This window comes from Galeopterus variegatus, unplaced genomic scaffold, assembly GCF_000696425.1.
Source record: "Galeopterus variegatus unplaced genomic scaffold, G_variegatus-3.0.2 Scaffold1852, whole genome shotgun sequence".
NCBI lineage: Eukaryota > Metazoa > Chordata > Mammalia > Dermoptera > Cynocephalidae > Galeopterus > Galeopterus variegatus.
Window position 1 is genome coordinate 183523 of NW_007727963.1, and position 14302 is coordinate 197824.

General features: G+C 35.6%; 1 protein-coding gene across 2 annotated transcripts in view; it reads left to right on the plus strand.

Moving 5' to 3' along the window:
* PRDM5 (PR domain containing 5) overlaps positions 1-14302 on the plus strand; it is a 227010-nt gene that overhangs the window by 137507 nt on the left and 75201 nt on the right. For both annotated transcript variants that reach the window (XM_008579302.1, XM_008579303.1), the window contains one exon: positions 5839-5932. In XM_008579302.1, coding sequence (XP_008577524.1) covers positions 5839-5932 — 94 coding nt within the window. The remainder of the gene's footprint in view (positions 1-5838; positions 5933-14302) is intronic.

Here is a 14302-nt window from a genome sequence, read left to right on the forward strand (position 1 = left end):
AATTTATCCATTTCCTCCAGATTTTCAAATTTGTTGGCTTATAGTTGTTTATAGTAGTCTCGAATGATTCCTTGTATTTCAGATGTATCATTTTAATATCACCCTTTTCATTTTTAATTTGTGTTATTTGGATCTTCTCTCTTCTTTTTTTAGTTAGCCATGCTAATGGTTCGTCAATTTTATTTATCTTTTCAAAAAACCAACTGTTTGATTCCTTGATCTTTTGTATTGTTTTTTGGGTTTCAATTACATTAAGTTCTGCTCTGATCTTAATGATTTCTTTCCGACTTCTAACTTTGGGTTTGGATTGTTGTGGTTTCTCTAGTTGTTTAAGGTGAAGTGCTAGGTTGTTCCCTTGCCATCTTTCCATTTTTCTGAAGTAAGCACTTAATGCAATAAGTTTCCCCCTTAGTACTGCTTTTGCAGTATCCCACTGGTTTTGGTATGATGTATCATTATTTTTGTTAGTTTCAGTAAGTTTTTTGATTTCCTGTTCGATTTCTTCTTGGACCCATATGTCATTAAGTAGAATGCTTTTTAATTTCCATGTGTTTGTATAGTTTCCAGAATTTCATTTGTTATTGATTTCTAATTTTACCCCATTGTGGTCTGAGAAATACATGGCATAATTCCAATTTTTTTCAATTTGTTGAGACTTGATTTGTGACCTAATATGTGATCTATCCTGGAGAATGATCCATGTGCTGATGAGAAGAATGAATGTTCTGATGTTGTTGGATGGAGTGTTCTGTAGATATCTGTCAAGTCCAATTGGTCTAGTATGTTGTTTAGATATTGTGTTTCTCTGCTGATTCTTTGCCTAGATGATCTGTCCAATATTGACAGTGGGGTGTTCAGGTCCCCTGCTATTATGGTACCCCCCCCCATCTCCTTCTTTAGGTCTAACAGAGTTTGTTTTATAAATCTGGCTGCTCCAACATTGGGTGCATATATATATATATATGATTGTTATGTCTTCTTGATGGATCAATCCTTTTATCACTATGTAGTGGACCTCATTATCTCTTTTTATGATTTTTAGTTTAAAGTCTATTTTATCAGATATAAGAATAGCTACTCCAACTCGTTTTTCTTTTCTGTTTGCATGGTAAATCTTTTTCCATCCTTTCACTTTTAGTGTATGTGAGTCATTATAGTTGAGGTGGGTCTCTTGAAGGCAGCATATAGTTGGGTCCTCCTTTTTAATTCAGTCAGTCAGTCTGTGTCTTTTGATTGGGGAATTTAATCCTTTTACATTAAGAGTTGTTATTGAAAAGTGTTGATTTACTCCTAGCTTTTTATTGACTTTTGGATGTCTTGAGTGTCTTTTGCTCTTTTCTTTCTGATTTACTGTTTGTATTCTGTATTTGTTGGTTTCTTGGGTTGTAGATAAACTTTTCTTTTTTTCTCTTCATTGTTAGCATTTTTATTTTACTAGTGGGTTTTGATTTTTCTTGAGTTTTTATGGCAGTGGTAGTTATTTTTCAGGTACCCTGTACTCCCTTGAGAATTTCTTGTAAGGGTGGTCATGTGGTAGTGAACTCCCGCAGTTTTTGTTTGTCTGAGAAATATACTATTTCCCCTTCATTTCGGAAAGATAGCCTTGCAGGGTAGAGTATTCTTGGCTGGCAATCTCTGTCTTTTAGTATTTTGAATATATCATCCCATTCCTTTCTGGCTTTTAGGGTTTGTGATGAAAAGTCTGATGTTAGTCTGATTGGGGCTCTCTTATAGGTGATTTGATGCTTCTCTCTTGCAGCTTTTAAGATTCTCTCTTTGTCTTTGAGTTTTTCAGTTTGATTATAACATGTCTTGGAGAAGACCTTTTTGGGTTGAATACATTTGGGGATCTTTGAGGTTCCTGAATCTGAAGATCTGTGTCTTTTCCTATACCCAGGAAGTTTTCTGCCACTATTTTGTTGAATATGTTTTCAATGCAATCTCCTTTTTCTCCCCTTTCTGGAATACCCATGACTTGGATGTTTGAGTACTTAATGTTGTCTGGCAGCTCTCTCAGATTTTCTTCAATGCTTTTAATTCTTTTTTCTTTTTTCTTTCTTTTTTTTTTTTTTTGGTCTGCCTGTGTTATTTCAAACAGCCCATATTCAAGGTCAGAAGTTCTCTCTTCTACTTCTGCAATCCTGCTGGTTAAACTCTCTGTTGTGTTTTTTATTTCGTTGAATCAATTTTTCAGCTTGGCAAGCTCTGCTACATTCTTTTTCAGGGTATTGATTTCCTTGTACATTTCTTCTTTCAGGTCCTGTATACTTTTCCTCATTTCATCATGTTGTCTAGCTGAGTTTTCTTGTATCTCGTTCGGTTTCCTTAGAATTATCACTCAAAATTCCTTGTCAGACATTTCAAGGGCTCCTTGTTCTATAGGATCTAGAGCTTGAGAGTTATTACCCTTTGGTGGTGTACTTTCTTGATTTTTTCATATTTCTGGTATCTTTCCTTTGATGTTTATTCATTGTGGCAGTGGGTTTCACAGTCCATATGTTTGACACTATTGTCTGGCTAGGATGTTGCTGGTGTTGCCAGTTTGGTGTGGCTACCTCATGTCTGCTAAGTTGGCCACTAGTGCCTTGTGTGTGTGGTTGCCTTGGGTCTTGGGCCTTTCCAGCATGCACTCAGCCGGGCTGCTGGGTCCTGCGGTGGCACTGCAGCGTGTGTGGTCACTGCTGAGCTTCTGCCTCCCCTGCTGGATGTCTCCCTGCTCCGTGCATACTGCCGAAAATTTCTGAGGCTGGGAAGTCCAAGTTCCGTCTGGTGGTGATAACAGTGACCCAGGAGTCTCACTTTGCAGGATGGTAGAAGCAGAGAGAGAGCAGAGAGAGCCAGTAGTGTCTTAGGTTTATTTTTCAAAGCTAATTCAGATGTTTTTTGGCAAGTTATTAGACTGCACCCTTCTAGGATTGCAATGGTCCTTCATCTTTGCATTGGTATGGGGAAGCTCCTGCTACAGAACAGGGACTTGATAGGTATTTGCTCACCTCAAATAAAATGATGTTCTTACATCTGTTGATTTGGAGATCTTTTTTTGTGTTATGCTAATTGGATAGCTACTTGAAACAAAGTTTGTTTTTTATTTGTTGAATTAAATGCATTTTTAAGTATGTTTTTGTAATAGCAAAATTCATATTGTAGCAAATGCAGTTCAAGGTTTTAATGTTGACTTTAGAAATGACTGTGAAGTATACTAATTTTCTGTCAGTTGTTGTGTACTACTGAATGAATGTGAAGAACTGAGTCATGCCTCAGTATGACCTTTATGTTAGTACCTATCCTTAATCCAGCTGTTTCAAAGGACTGAATTTAGAACTTTTTTCTTTCCTGCATCTTTAGTGCTCAGTAATAATGATATTTAATGCCTTTTAAAAGTCTCTGAATATAATAGTCTTTCAATTTTCTTAGGTTGAATTACATTTTTGCATGAATTTAGCAGATTTTTTGTTGTTTTTCTGTAAATGAGGGGAAAGTATAGTGAGTTTTCAAGAGAGATCTTGCTGTTTGTCTGTAGTAACAGATTGTCACAGTATATTTTGCAGTGCAATGTTCATTTTTGTCTCATACATATATCCAATATTGTTCTTATAGTGAGCTGTTTCCATGCTCCTTTATCTATATTTAAGGTAGTTTAGTATTATACCTTCAATGTCTTTTAAAACTGGCTAACCAAATTCTGTACCTAAGAAGATATATATATATATATTTTTTTTTTCCGTGTCCGGCAACGGATTGCAACCCTCAGTGTCGCCCCCGTACCGGACCAGGACCGGCAACGGGATCGCAACCCTCAGCGTTGCCCCTGTGCCTCGCTCAGCCAGTGAGCAGGAACTGGTCTGTATGTGGGATCCGAACCCTCGGCAGGAGCGCCACCGTGCTTCCCAAGCAGCGCACTAGCACAGTGTGCCACCGGGCCGGCCCACTTAGAAGATATATTTTTGAATTAAATGAAAAGAATGTTTTATTTTCATTAATATAGCCTTAATATCTTTTAGTTTGAAATGTCTACTACTGATAAGTACCTTAGCTCATGTATGTGAACAATGAAATACTTATGTCGCAGCAAAAGACATACTATGGATTTTATGAAGATATTACAAATAAATTATTAGTTACCTGCTTGCAATAATTCAGTGTTGTAATAATAGATACATACAATTTCTCAACAACCTTACACTAATTAGCAATGAATTGCAATATTTTGTCCCTTCTGTCAGGGAATGAGAAGAAGATAGGTTTGCTATATGTTAAAATGTTACACCTTTTGCTTTAAATTGAACCATAATGTGGATCAGGGGAGTGGAGGCTCTTACTGAGGTATAATGATGTATATTCTTTTATATGAAAGCTGGTCGTGAAAATGGAAAGTTAAGTGCCTGCCAGATGCACAATCAAGGAGACACCTGTTGTAGGCAGTGTCGTTGGCTAGCACGGCAGTTGAATAGACTGTGTTTCTCAGACTTGAGTATAATATAAATGCTTTGAAGGGAAAAATATTCTGAATGACATGGATATTGACTAAGGTATTTAGTTTATAGCTCTTTTAAAAATTACAAGTAGGATAGTACATATCCAAATACACGTTATAACACAAATATGCAACTTTGCAAATTAAATACCAAAAAGGCTCTGAAACCAATTATATATTAAAGTTAACAATTTAATATGGAAGATGAATATATTTTGCCATGTTGGTGGTTCTTTGAGGTTGTCAGGTGATGAAGTAATTGCCACACTTCTTTTTCTCTGTCCCAGTCAGGTTTTCCCTTCTGAGAAAGTGTCATTTTAAAAAAACCTTTCCTTCTTTTTTTCATTAGTCCATGGCAATTCAAATAATAATATTTGCTAGCTATTTGCATAAGATTAAATGCAAACACAGGCCCTGGGAGCTAATTTGTGATGGTAACCCAGATGATTCACTTTATGCTTTTATTAATTTTTAGGTTATTAAAAAATTAAAAGCATCTCATAAAGAATGTGCCGATACCTAAAGGAATTGCGTCCTCTTCCCTTTTTCCCCCTTCTTTTAAGTTGGAGAAACACAGGGGCTTAAAAAATAGTTTGGACTCATTTATTGGAACAGTCTGTTTTGATGTTGGTAGAAAAACTGGTCTCCTGATGAGATAGATTGTAGGCTAGTTTAAAATGCTCCATCTAACTCCTCTTTTTGGAGGGGTCACCCTTTTTTCTTTAAACCCTTCAACATTTATTGAAACCCTCATGTGATGATGCTCATTCACCTTTCCTTGTGTGATTGTTGTATGCCTAGATTAAAGATTTGTTAAGGGCAGAAACACTCTCTCAAATTGACTGTTCAATTAATACCTGCTGATTTAAAAGGTCAAATTAGATTTATATTCCTTTTTGCTTTGCAGTAAAATCAGTCCAGACAAGTATAACGCAAGTAACAGATGACTTTATTGAGATTAATTCTGTTCTCAAGAGTTAAATACACACAGAGAATTCGAAAAATGCTTCTAAGGAAGTATTTGGCAGCAGTCAAGGGCAGCTGTAGCCTCATTTTGATTATGTGGTTTTGCTAGCATATACTGGTTCTGTATAACTTAATCATTTTTAGATTGGGGCTCCATAAAGGCTTAAAAAGTAAACTGCAGAATTGTTTTGAAATTAACACTAATGTACTATTCAAAGGGTTTTTTTGAACCAGTGGGAATATCCATGAGAAATTGTTTAAAATCTCTTTGTGATATTAAATCATTTTAATGAAATATAATCCTGGAAAATAAGGACTTATTATTGTCAGAGACACTTAATCATCTTTACCTAATTCTTTATATTTATCTTCAACCCTTTTTATTCTTTTCCATTTAGACGCATACAGGAGAAAAGGAGAAGGTCTGCCCATATTGTGGTCAGAAATTTGCCAGCAGTGGGACACTGAGAGTTCATATCCGGAGCCACACAGGTATGGAGAATATAACTGGTGATGAAAACAACTTAGAGAAATCTCATTCTTCCAAGACAAGGAATATGGTAATATTACAAAATACCTCCCAGGTTAAGAATTAATCTTGGCTGTTTTCTCTCCCTTAAAGTATTTGAAGATCTTGTTCCTTACTCTAAAAGAATTTTGAATATGCATGTTTTCCCAAACTAAGTAAAATAACTAAAGAGAAACTTTTTTTTTAATGATTGGTAGAGATACAAGTGTGATTTACCTTACATACAATTCTAGTGGATGGAATAGGGAATGACAGTTTCACTTTTTGTAGAAGGCTAAGGGCCTCCTTTTACAATCCCTCCTGTAACTCATATCAAATGTGGCCTTTTTAAGTTTAAAAAGTCCTTGGAATGTTGCTTGAATGCTGTAGGATTTTATTGGGTCCGAGGGTACTACAACCGTAGTATCTGTTATGCCATGGATTGCTTCTTAAAGGGTCCCCTTTTTTTCTTACTACTTCCTGTGCAGTTTCTCCAGTGAAAGAGATCTGTGCCGTATGGAAGGGTGAATGAACAACTAAATTGAAAGGACCTTGTCTGGATTTTATCTATCATGTAGATAAATACTTGAAAAGACCTGAAAGAATCCTCTAATTTTGATAGCCAGATGATTTTACGTTAGTCTAAATTCGTTTTTAGTAGTTGCACTATATTTTTATGGTAAACTATGTAATTGGATTATATAGCTGAAGCTTTCTGTTAGAAGGAAGGCTATGGTATTTAGCTTTCTTTACCATTGTATCCCCAGCACTTAGTGCAGTGGCTAGCATAGTAACTGTGTTTTGAATGGAGAGATGTTAAAGTAGGCTGAGGAATCAATACTGTGACAGACATAGGTGGAGGAAGGGGCAACAATGGGGCATAATTTCCTATTTTGGGAATTTTCTGGCTAAAGCTAAAAGACATACGGTCAACTTAGTATTGGTTGCCTTAGAATAGCCACTTAAGTGCTTTTTAATAAAACACATAACCAAGAACAGATCAAGCATTATATGTGATGGCTATGAATAATGGGTACGCTAAAGGAAAGGGAGGTCTTCTTGCTTAGAAGTCATTTAGAGAAAGCGAGGCTTTCAGGAAAAGTCCAATATTATATTGCAGAAGCAGAAAGAACAAAAGGAAAGTAGAGAGAAACAAAAGGAAAAGAGCAGGAAACAGCCATGTTGAGGGCAGGTCTACCTAAAATAGTGCCAGTGACTGCTAGCACTTTGTGCTGACTGCAGAAGAAGCAAGCAATGGATGATGAAAGAACAGAGAGAGTTCTCAAGTCTGGGGCCAGCCCCTGCAGTCTAGTGGCATAGTCTTTGATGTCATTCAGCATCCCTCTCTTATAGGAATTTGGGGCTGTGTGGAGTTGGGGTGGGGTAAGGGCAAGAGTGAGATCAATAGCTTTCCATTCTGTAACAGTAATTCTCGGAAAATGTCTTTGTAGCACACTGAAAATACAATATACAGTTTGCCTAGCAGATTTCATGTCTGTATGTGAGGGCTCGTGCATATAATTTGCATATGGGAGGAGGGCAAGTAGAGAATAGGGACAGTATACTGTATCTGCATATCAGAGTAATAAGTTATAATAATGCCCTGAGACCTCAATGATGTAATTGAATTATGTTCAGCATAGTGTGTTTTTAAAAGGCAGAGATTTATATTGTTCAGAATGCATTAAAACATAGGTTCCAACATAGAAAAGATGAGCCCAGTCAAGTAGAACACTTTATTATTCAAAATAATTCCATCCTTGAGAATCCTGGGTGCCTACATTTTATTTTGCTCATAGGAAGGATGGGCAGTGGAGAAGCATAAAGCACTTAAACTAGTAATTGCTCCTGAAATTTTAATTATTATTATCCTCTGCAAAGTTATAATAATGAGGATTTTTTTATTGAGCTACAAGAATTCTCTTGATAAAAATGTTAAACAAGTGCCGTGTTTTTGTTATTGTCTTGTATTATGTTCTATATTACATATAATCTAAAGAATATTATAAAACCCAAATAATTTTATATATTATTTGGTTATTTATTATATGCATGAATCTGTGCCAAATATTGTACAGATTATAATCGATTAAATGTGGCCAGATCAGAAATGTAATCAAGAGAGCTGGCTATCTAAGTTCAGACAGCAGTGCTGAGGTACAGTGAACTAACTCATATGAGTACATTTTGACGGATGGATCAATGTATCTATCTGTCTATCTATCTATCTATCTATCTATCTATCTATCTATCTATCTATCTATCTATCCTATCTATCTATCTATCTTGTGGCCAGATCAGAAATGTAATCAAGAGAGCTGGCTATCTAAGTTCAGACAGCAGTGCTGAGGTACAGTGAACTAACTCATATGAGTACATTTTGACGGATGGATCAATGTATCTATCTGTCTATCTATCTATCTATCTATCTATCTATCTATACATAGAGAGGGGTGGTATATGTGTTTGTGCGTGTCCACACATACAGTTGCATAACTCTAATTGTTCATTTAGTTATTTACTTATAACTAGATTTTCCTGTTTTAAATCAGACTCATTTCACTTTTCACATTTTACAATTCTTCTTTGGGTTATTTTGATGTCAAGCCTATGCCCTCAATGACACCTGCTTGGCAGCGTGGCTGGGGTTGTGTTGGAAGTGGTGGATGCCAAACAGTGCCAGTGACTGCAGAGACCTGGCAGGGTGGCTGGCACATGGGCCTCCACAACAGTCCTGGCACACATTTCTTTTCCTGCATGGACAAATGGTGCTTTTGCTTCTCTTTTGTTTGCTTTGCATCCCCCAAATAACATGCATTGATTAATCCTCCCAAAGCTACAACCTGGCTCAGTGATCACATGAGCTTATGCAGTTATTTCACTGCTGTGATAGCAGAGCTGTTCTTAAAATGAGTTCTGTAAATTAATTTTTTTCCCTTTATTATTTTTCCTTATGAATTCATATGATTTCATTCAGCTCCTCCCCAACAGTAGGTTTAGCAGTTTGTGTTTGTACAATAGCACAGCACAGGTAAGAGTCATGACCTATTCTCGGGAAGTATTTAGTTATATATTATGTAGGGAGGACACAGTGAAGTGGCAAGGACTGTGAGTATAGATGGGGTGGGGGTGCTCAGGAGAGGACAGCAGATGCAGCCTCTGTAGAACAGGGCTGCCTGGATCAGCAGTGCTCACACTGTGGCCTCATCACTCCATACCACTCTTAAAAATAATGGAGGACCCCGGAAAGCTTTTGTTTATATGGGTTACAACTATAGCTGTTTGACATTTTTAAAATTAAAGCTATTTACCATATTCAGATAAAATATTCATGTTAACTTGTTTAAAATAATAATAAACTGGTTACATGTTAACATAACATATTTTTATAGAAAATAACTGCATTTTCCAAATCAGAAATCATTTAGTGAGAAGGGAGACACTGTTTTACATTTCTGAAAATCTTTAATGTCTGGTTTAAGAGAAGACAGCTGGATTCTCATATCTGTTTTTTCATTCATCCGACTGCAATATGTTCTTTTGGTTGCAGAATTCGAAGAAAATCTGGCCTCAAACAGATTTGTAGTTAAAAGGGGAGAGTATTTTAATAGTATTCATCAAATAATTTTGGATGTTATTTGTTACTATACTTAATCTCAAAAAGTGATAGTTTTTTTCAAAGGCTTGCTGTTGTGTGGAACCTAAAATTATCTCATTTAACTTTTCCTACTCTCTTGTATTAAAATCAACTGGACTTTGTTGCACTTTGAGTGATCTTTAGCCAAGCATGATTCTGTAACATGATGCATAGGTAATTTGGAAAATATTGGCTCACTGGTTTATGCCAGCCTTCCACATTTTTTTACTATCATCGCTGATCTCACTAGATAGTCTGTTCAGAAGTTTTCAAGCACATGGTAGTAGATACGGGTCTTCCAAAATTCTTAATTTTGCTTGACTGCTGTAATTCTTGTACTTGGTAATAAATACTATCATTTCTTTCTTTTTTTAAATGACAGGCTCACTTCTTTTATTTTCAAAAAAAACAAAAGTTCGGGCCGGCCCCATGGCTCACTCGGGAGAGTGCAGCACTGGTGGTGCCGAGGCCACGGGTTCGGATCCTACATGGGGATGGCCAGTGTGCTCACTGGCTGAGCGTGGTGCAGACAACACCGTGCAGAGGGTTGCGAGCCCCTCACCGGTCAAAATAAAAAAGTTCACCAGATACCCAATTTTTAGTAATCATAGTTTATCAATCATTTTGTTTTATGTAAAAATGGTGTTTCATGAAAAAAGTGTCCAGTTCAGCTCACAACCCTGTCACACAAGTGCCTTTCCTTGAGACAACTTTCATACATTTGTATGCATTACAAGTGCTTTCAGCTTAATTCCCATTTTATCACAAAGAATATTAAACAGATAGTACTCAAGGGTTAGGATTTAATAAAATCAATAATTTTTACTTCATCAAGGATGTTCTCAAGTGAAGCTGGTATTTGTTTCTACTGTGAATTTGTGGCTGTGAAGAATACAGTGCCTGGCATTACAATTTGAGGCCACTGCCTTGATACATACCGAGACACCAGCAGTTTTACCCACCATTACTTTTGTACCAATAGTGTAAATGTCAACATGGTGGAAAAGGCAAATGATGTAATGGTGGTATTATGAAGGTAGTTTTGACCTTGTAGACCCTGCAAAAGAGCTTGGGGATCCCCAGTAGCACACAGGTCATATTTTGGGAACTGATTCCCTGGATGGAAGCTCTAACTGATGATAAAACCTAAGAAAAAGCAATTGTGTGTGTGTGTGTGTGTGTGTGTGTGTGTGTGTGTGTGTGTGTGTGTGTCTGGGAGCAAGTGAGGTGGAAGAGGCAGAGAATGTGTTGATTTATGCAAATGAGGACCCAGCTGACAGGCCATTCCGTTTAACTGGGGCCCTTTCATTGCTTCCAGCTGTTGCTCTGGCTTCCTTGGTAATAAATTCTCGTGGTTTTGTCACTGCTGCTGATGAAACATGTTTATATCTACCGTCATTGCTTTTGCTGGAATCTGGATTTTAAAAAGCAAGCTAATGAATAGGAAATTTGCCAACTCTTGCTCTTCCTTTTGTATAGGCACTGTTTGCTGTGATCTGATAATATTGTTTATTGTTGTAAATAGAAAAATGTTATGGCTTTCCATATTTGGCCATCTCTATAGGTATACTACAGAACTTAACTCCAAAATCTGCCTACAGATAGCCAAAGATAGAACTTTACTAAAAGATTATCCTATCAGTAAGATATTTACTAATATTGGAAATCATTTAGTCAGGGTTTAGAGGACTCTGAGTAATAATGAGATTAAATAACTTTCCCCATCTAGAGAGTTGCCCTGCTTAGCAGAAGCAGGTTTCAGGTGTGTTACCTACTCTATCCTCCACGACTGGGATTTAGCCTTGCATGATGGAAAGAGCAGGGGCTTTGGAGTCAACTGACTGGAGTTCAAATCCTGGCCCCCAACACTTATTGGTTGTGTATTTTTGAGTAAATTACTTAACTTCTCTAAGCCCCATTTTGCCTCTTAGTTTCTTTGTAAAGAATAAATGAAATCATGTCTGTAAAATGCTTAGTGCTGGTTCATAATTGATCAGTTAATTGTTGTAAGTATAATCTGTAAAATTAATCTGTAATATTGCCACTTGTTAAGACTGGTTTTCCAATATCAAATGAATTGTGTCCATTAACAATGAGTGGCAAGGCTTTACTGAATGATGTAATGTCTGTCTAAAAATTTATTTATTTTTTATTTTAACATTTACTTGTACATATTTGTGGGGCACACTGTGTTGTTTCAATATGTGGGATATACTGCAAAATGATTCCTTTAGGGTAGATAGCATAGTTTTGAATGATATAATTTCTTATATTATTTTCTTTTTCTTCTTAGGTTTTCTTTCTTACAGAACATACTGAGAATTTTCATGTTCAGTATCTTTTCATTTTCTTTCTTTGAACTTTATCAAGATCTTAAATTGTCAAACATGCTGAAATTTTCATAACTTAGTTTTGTAAACATAATCTTGGTTGACTGCGGATAAGGAATTTATTTAATATCATGGTGTTTTGGCATAATAATAATCATGAAATTTTCTTACTGTATTAACTTTAGAAAAACGCATTTTCGATTTTGGCTATGTTCTTTATTAACTAAGGCTTCTTTTTAATAAGTGTTTAAAGGAGAACTCAGTTGAAAAAAATCATTTTTGGTGTTATTTTGAATTCTGAACTATGTGCCCCCATGAATTTCTATCTTGAAATTAAATTATAGTGATGTCCAAAATAACCTTTCACAAATTTACTTTACCTTGTCAAAATTTGTAAATTTCTACTACCTTCTTTGTTAGGTGTAAGTCTAAAGTATGCTTGATTTCTAAGTCCAAAAAGAGTTTATAGGCAATAAAATTGGTTTTATATAAAACAATATTATCCTTTAAAAAATTTATTTAAACATAATTGATTATATATATTTGTGGGGTACATAGTTGATTATCAGTATTTGTGTTTGATATGTGATGATTAAATCAGGATAGTTAGCATATTCATCATTATAAAACATACTCATTCTTTGTGTCCATTAATCAGTTTTTCCCTAAGCCCCTTCCCTTTTTCCCTGCTCTAGTAACCACAGTTCTGTTCTCTGCTTTTGAAAGTTCAACATATTACTGTGTTTGTTCTTTCTTTTTTTCTTAGCCCCCACTTATGAACAAGGAAATGTATTTCTCTTTCCGTGACTGGCTTATAATAGAACTGTTTATAATAGCAAAAAATTGGAAACAGAGCCTATGTACCCAACATTGAGGAGACTGGTTAAATAAATTATGACATATCCATAAACTGGAATATTATGTTTACAGTAAAATGATAGTATACATGTAATTGATGAACCTGGAAAGAAATGAGAAAGATAAGTTACTAAAACAGAATACTGTATTTTTGTAAGAATAAAACACTTGTATATTAATGTCTGAAAGGTTATATACTAAAATATTAACTATGATTATTTATATGTATTGTAAATATGGATAGTTTTAATTTCCTTCATGATTTTCTGTTTTCTAATTTTTCTATAATAATAATTTTCTTGTATAATAAATATTTGAAGTGCATTAACCTTATGGTTATGCAGGTAACTGTTATTATTGGAAGATTCATGCTAAAATATTTAGGTGTGAAATGTCTCTGCATCTCATTCTCAAATGCGCAAGGAAAAAGACATGCATATAAAAATATATGTTGAAAAAAAGAAACGAGAATGAGAAAGCGAATATGGTGCAATGTTAACAAATATTTAACCTATGCGAGGATATATGGTATTCATGGTACTGTTATTTCAGTATTTCCTCATGTTTGAAATTTTCATAATTAAAAATAAGTGGGGGTGTTTTATTCCAGTGAGAACTGAGCATATGCAGATGCCACCTCAGTGCAGCTGAGAACTATTTCCTGAACATCCAGCTTCTAGCTTGGGAATTGTTTATATCTCCCTCAGAGCTGGGTTCTTTCAACAGGAAGACATATTTTTTAAATATAAACAGTCTTTTTGTTATTTTGTCTTTGTTTTTGTTTTTTGTTGCATTATAGTTGTACTGCTCAGAGAGAGCTCAGATTCTTCTAAAGACGCTGGATGCCATTACTTCATGCTTAACCCTTCTTAAGGATGCCAGGTTCATCTCCTTGATAAAGGAATTCCATGAAATTGGCTGTTCTTATGGATTTTTCCCACATCTTTGAAATACTTTGGAAAGTATATGTATTCTTTATAAAAGAAGTTGTAAAGAATTGATAAGGCTCACACAGGCATGCTGTTAACCTTTCAGTGGCTTCCGCTTGCCTTGTGCAAAATGACTATCTGCTGCCTTTCTCAGGAGACTCATCAACTACCAATCCCCGTCATCGTTTGCATTCCAGGCTCACTTACTGGACCTCTGTTGCTCTCCTCCAGTCTCCAGTTAAGTGTTACTTTCTCCAGGCTGTGTTACCTGACCTAGCCCCTACCCCTGCCACATTAGGCCAGCATCCTCCTTAAGTGTTTGCATATTCATTTGCTCCTGAGTCATCTTTATAGTGGACAGTAACCTACAGAGAAAATGATGATTAAATTTAGCTTTACCAGATTCCTTTATTTTTATTTCTAGCAAATGATTATTAATTAATAGTTGGACCTTTGAATATACTGCAATGTAATGAGATTTTTATGGAGTTAATAGTCTTTTAATCTTTTTCCCAATATGTTGAAGAAATTAATTTCATTTTGTCTTTATATTATTCAAACTGTCCATGGATACTTTAGGAAATCACTTTTTTTTTTATA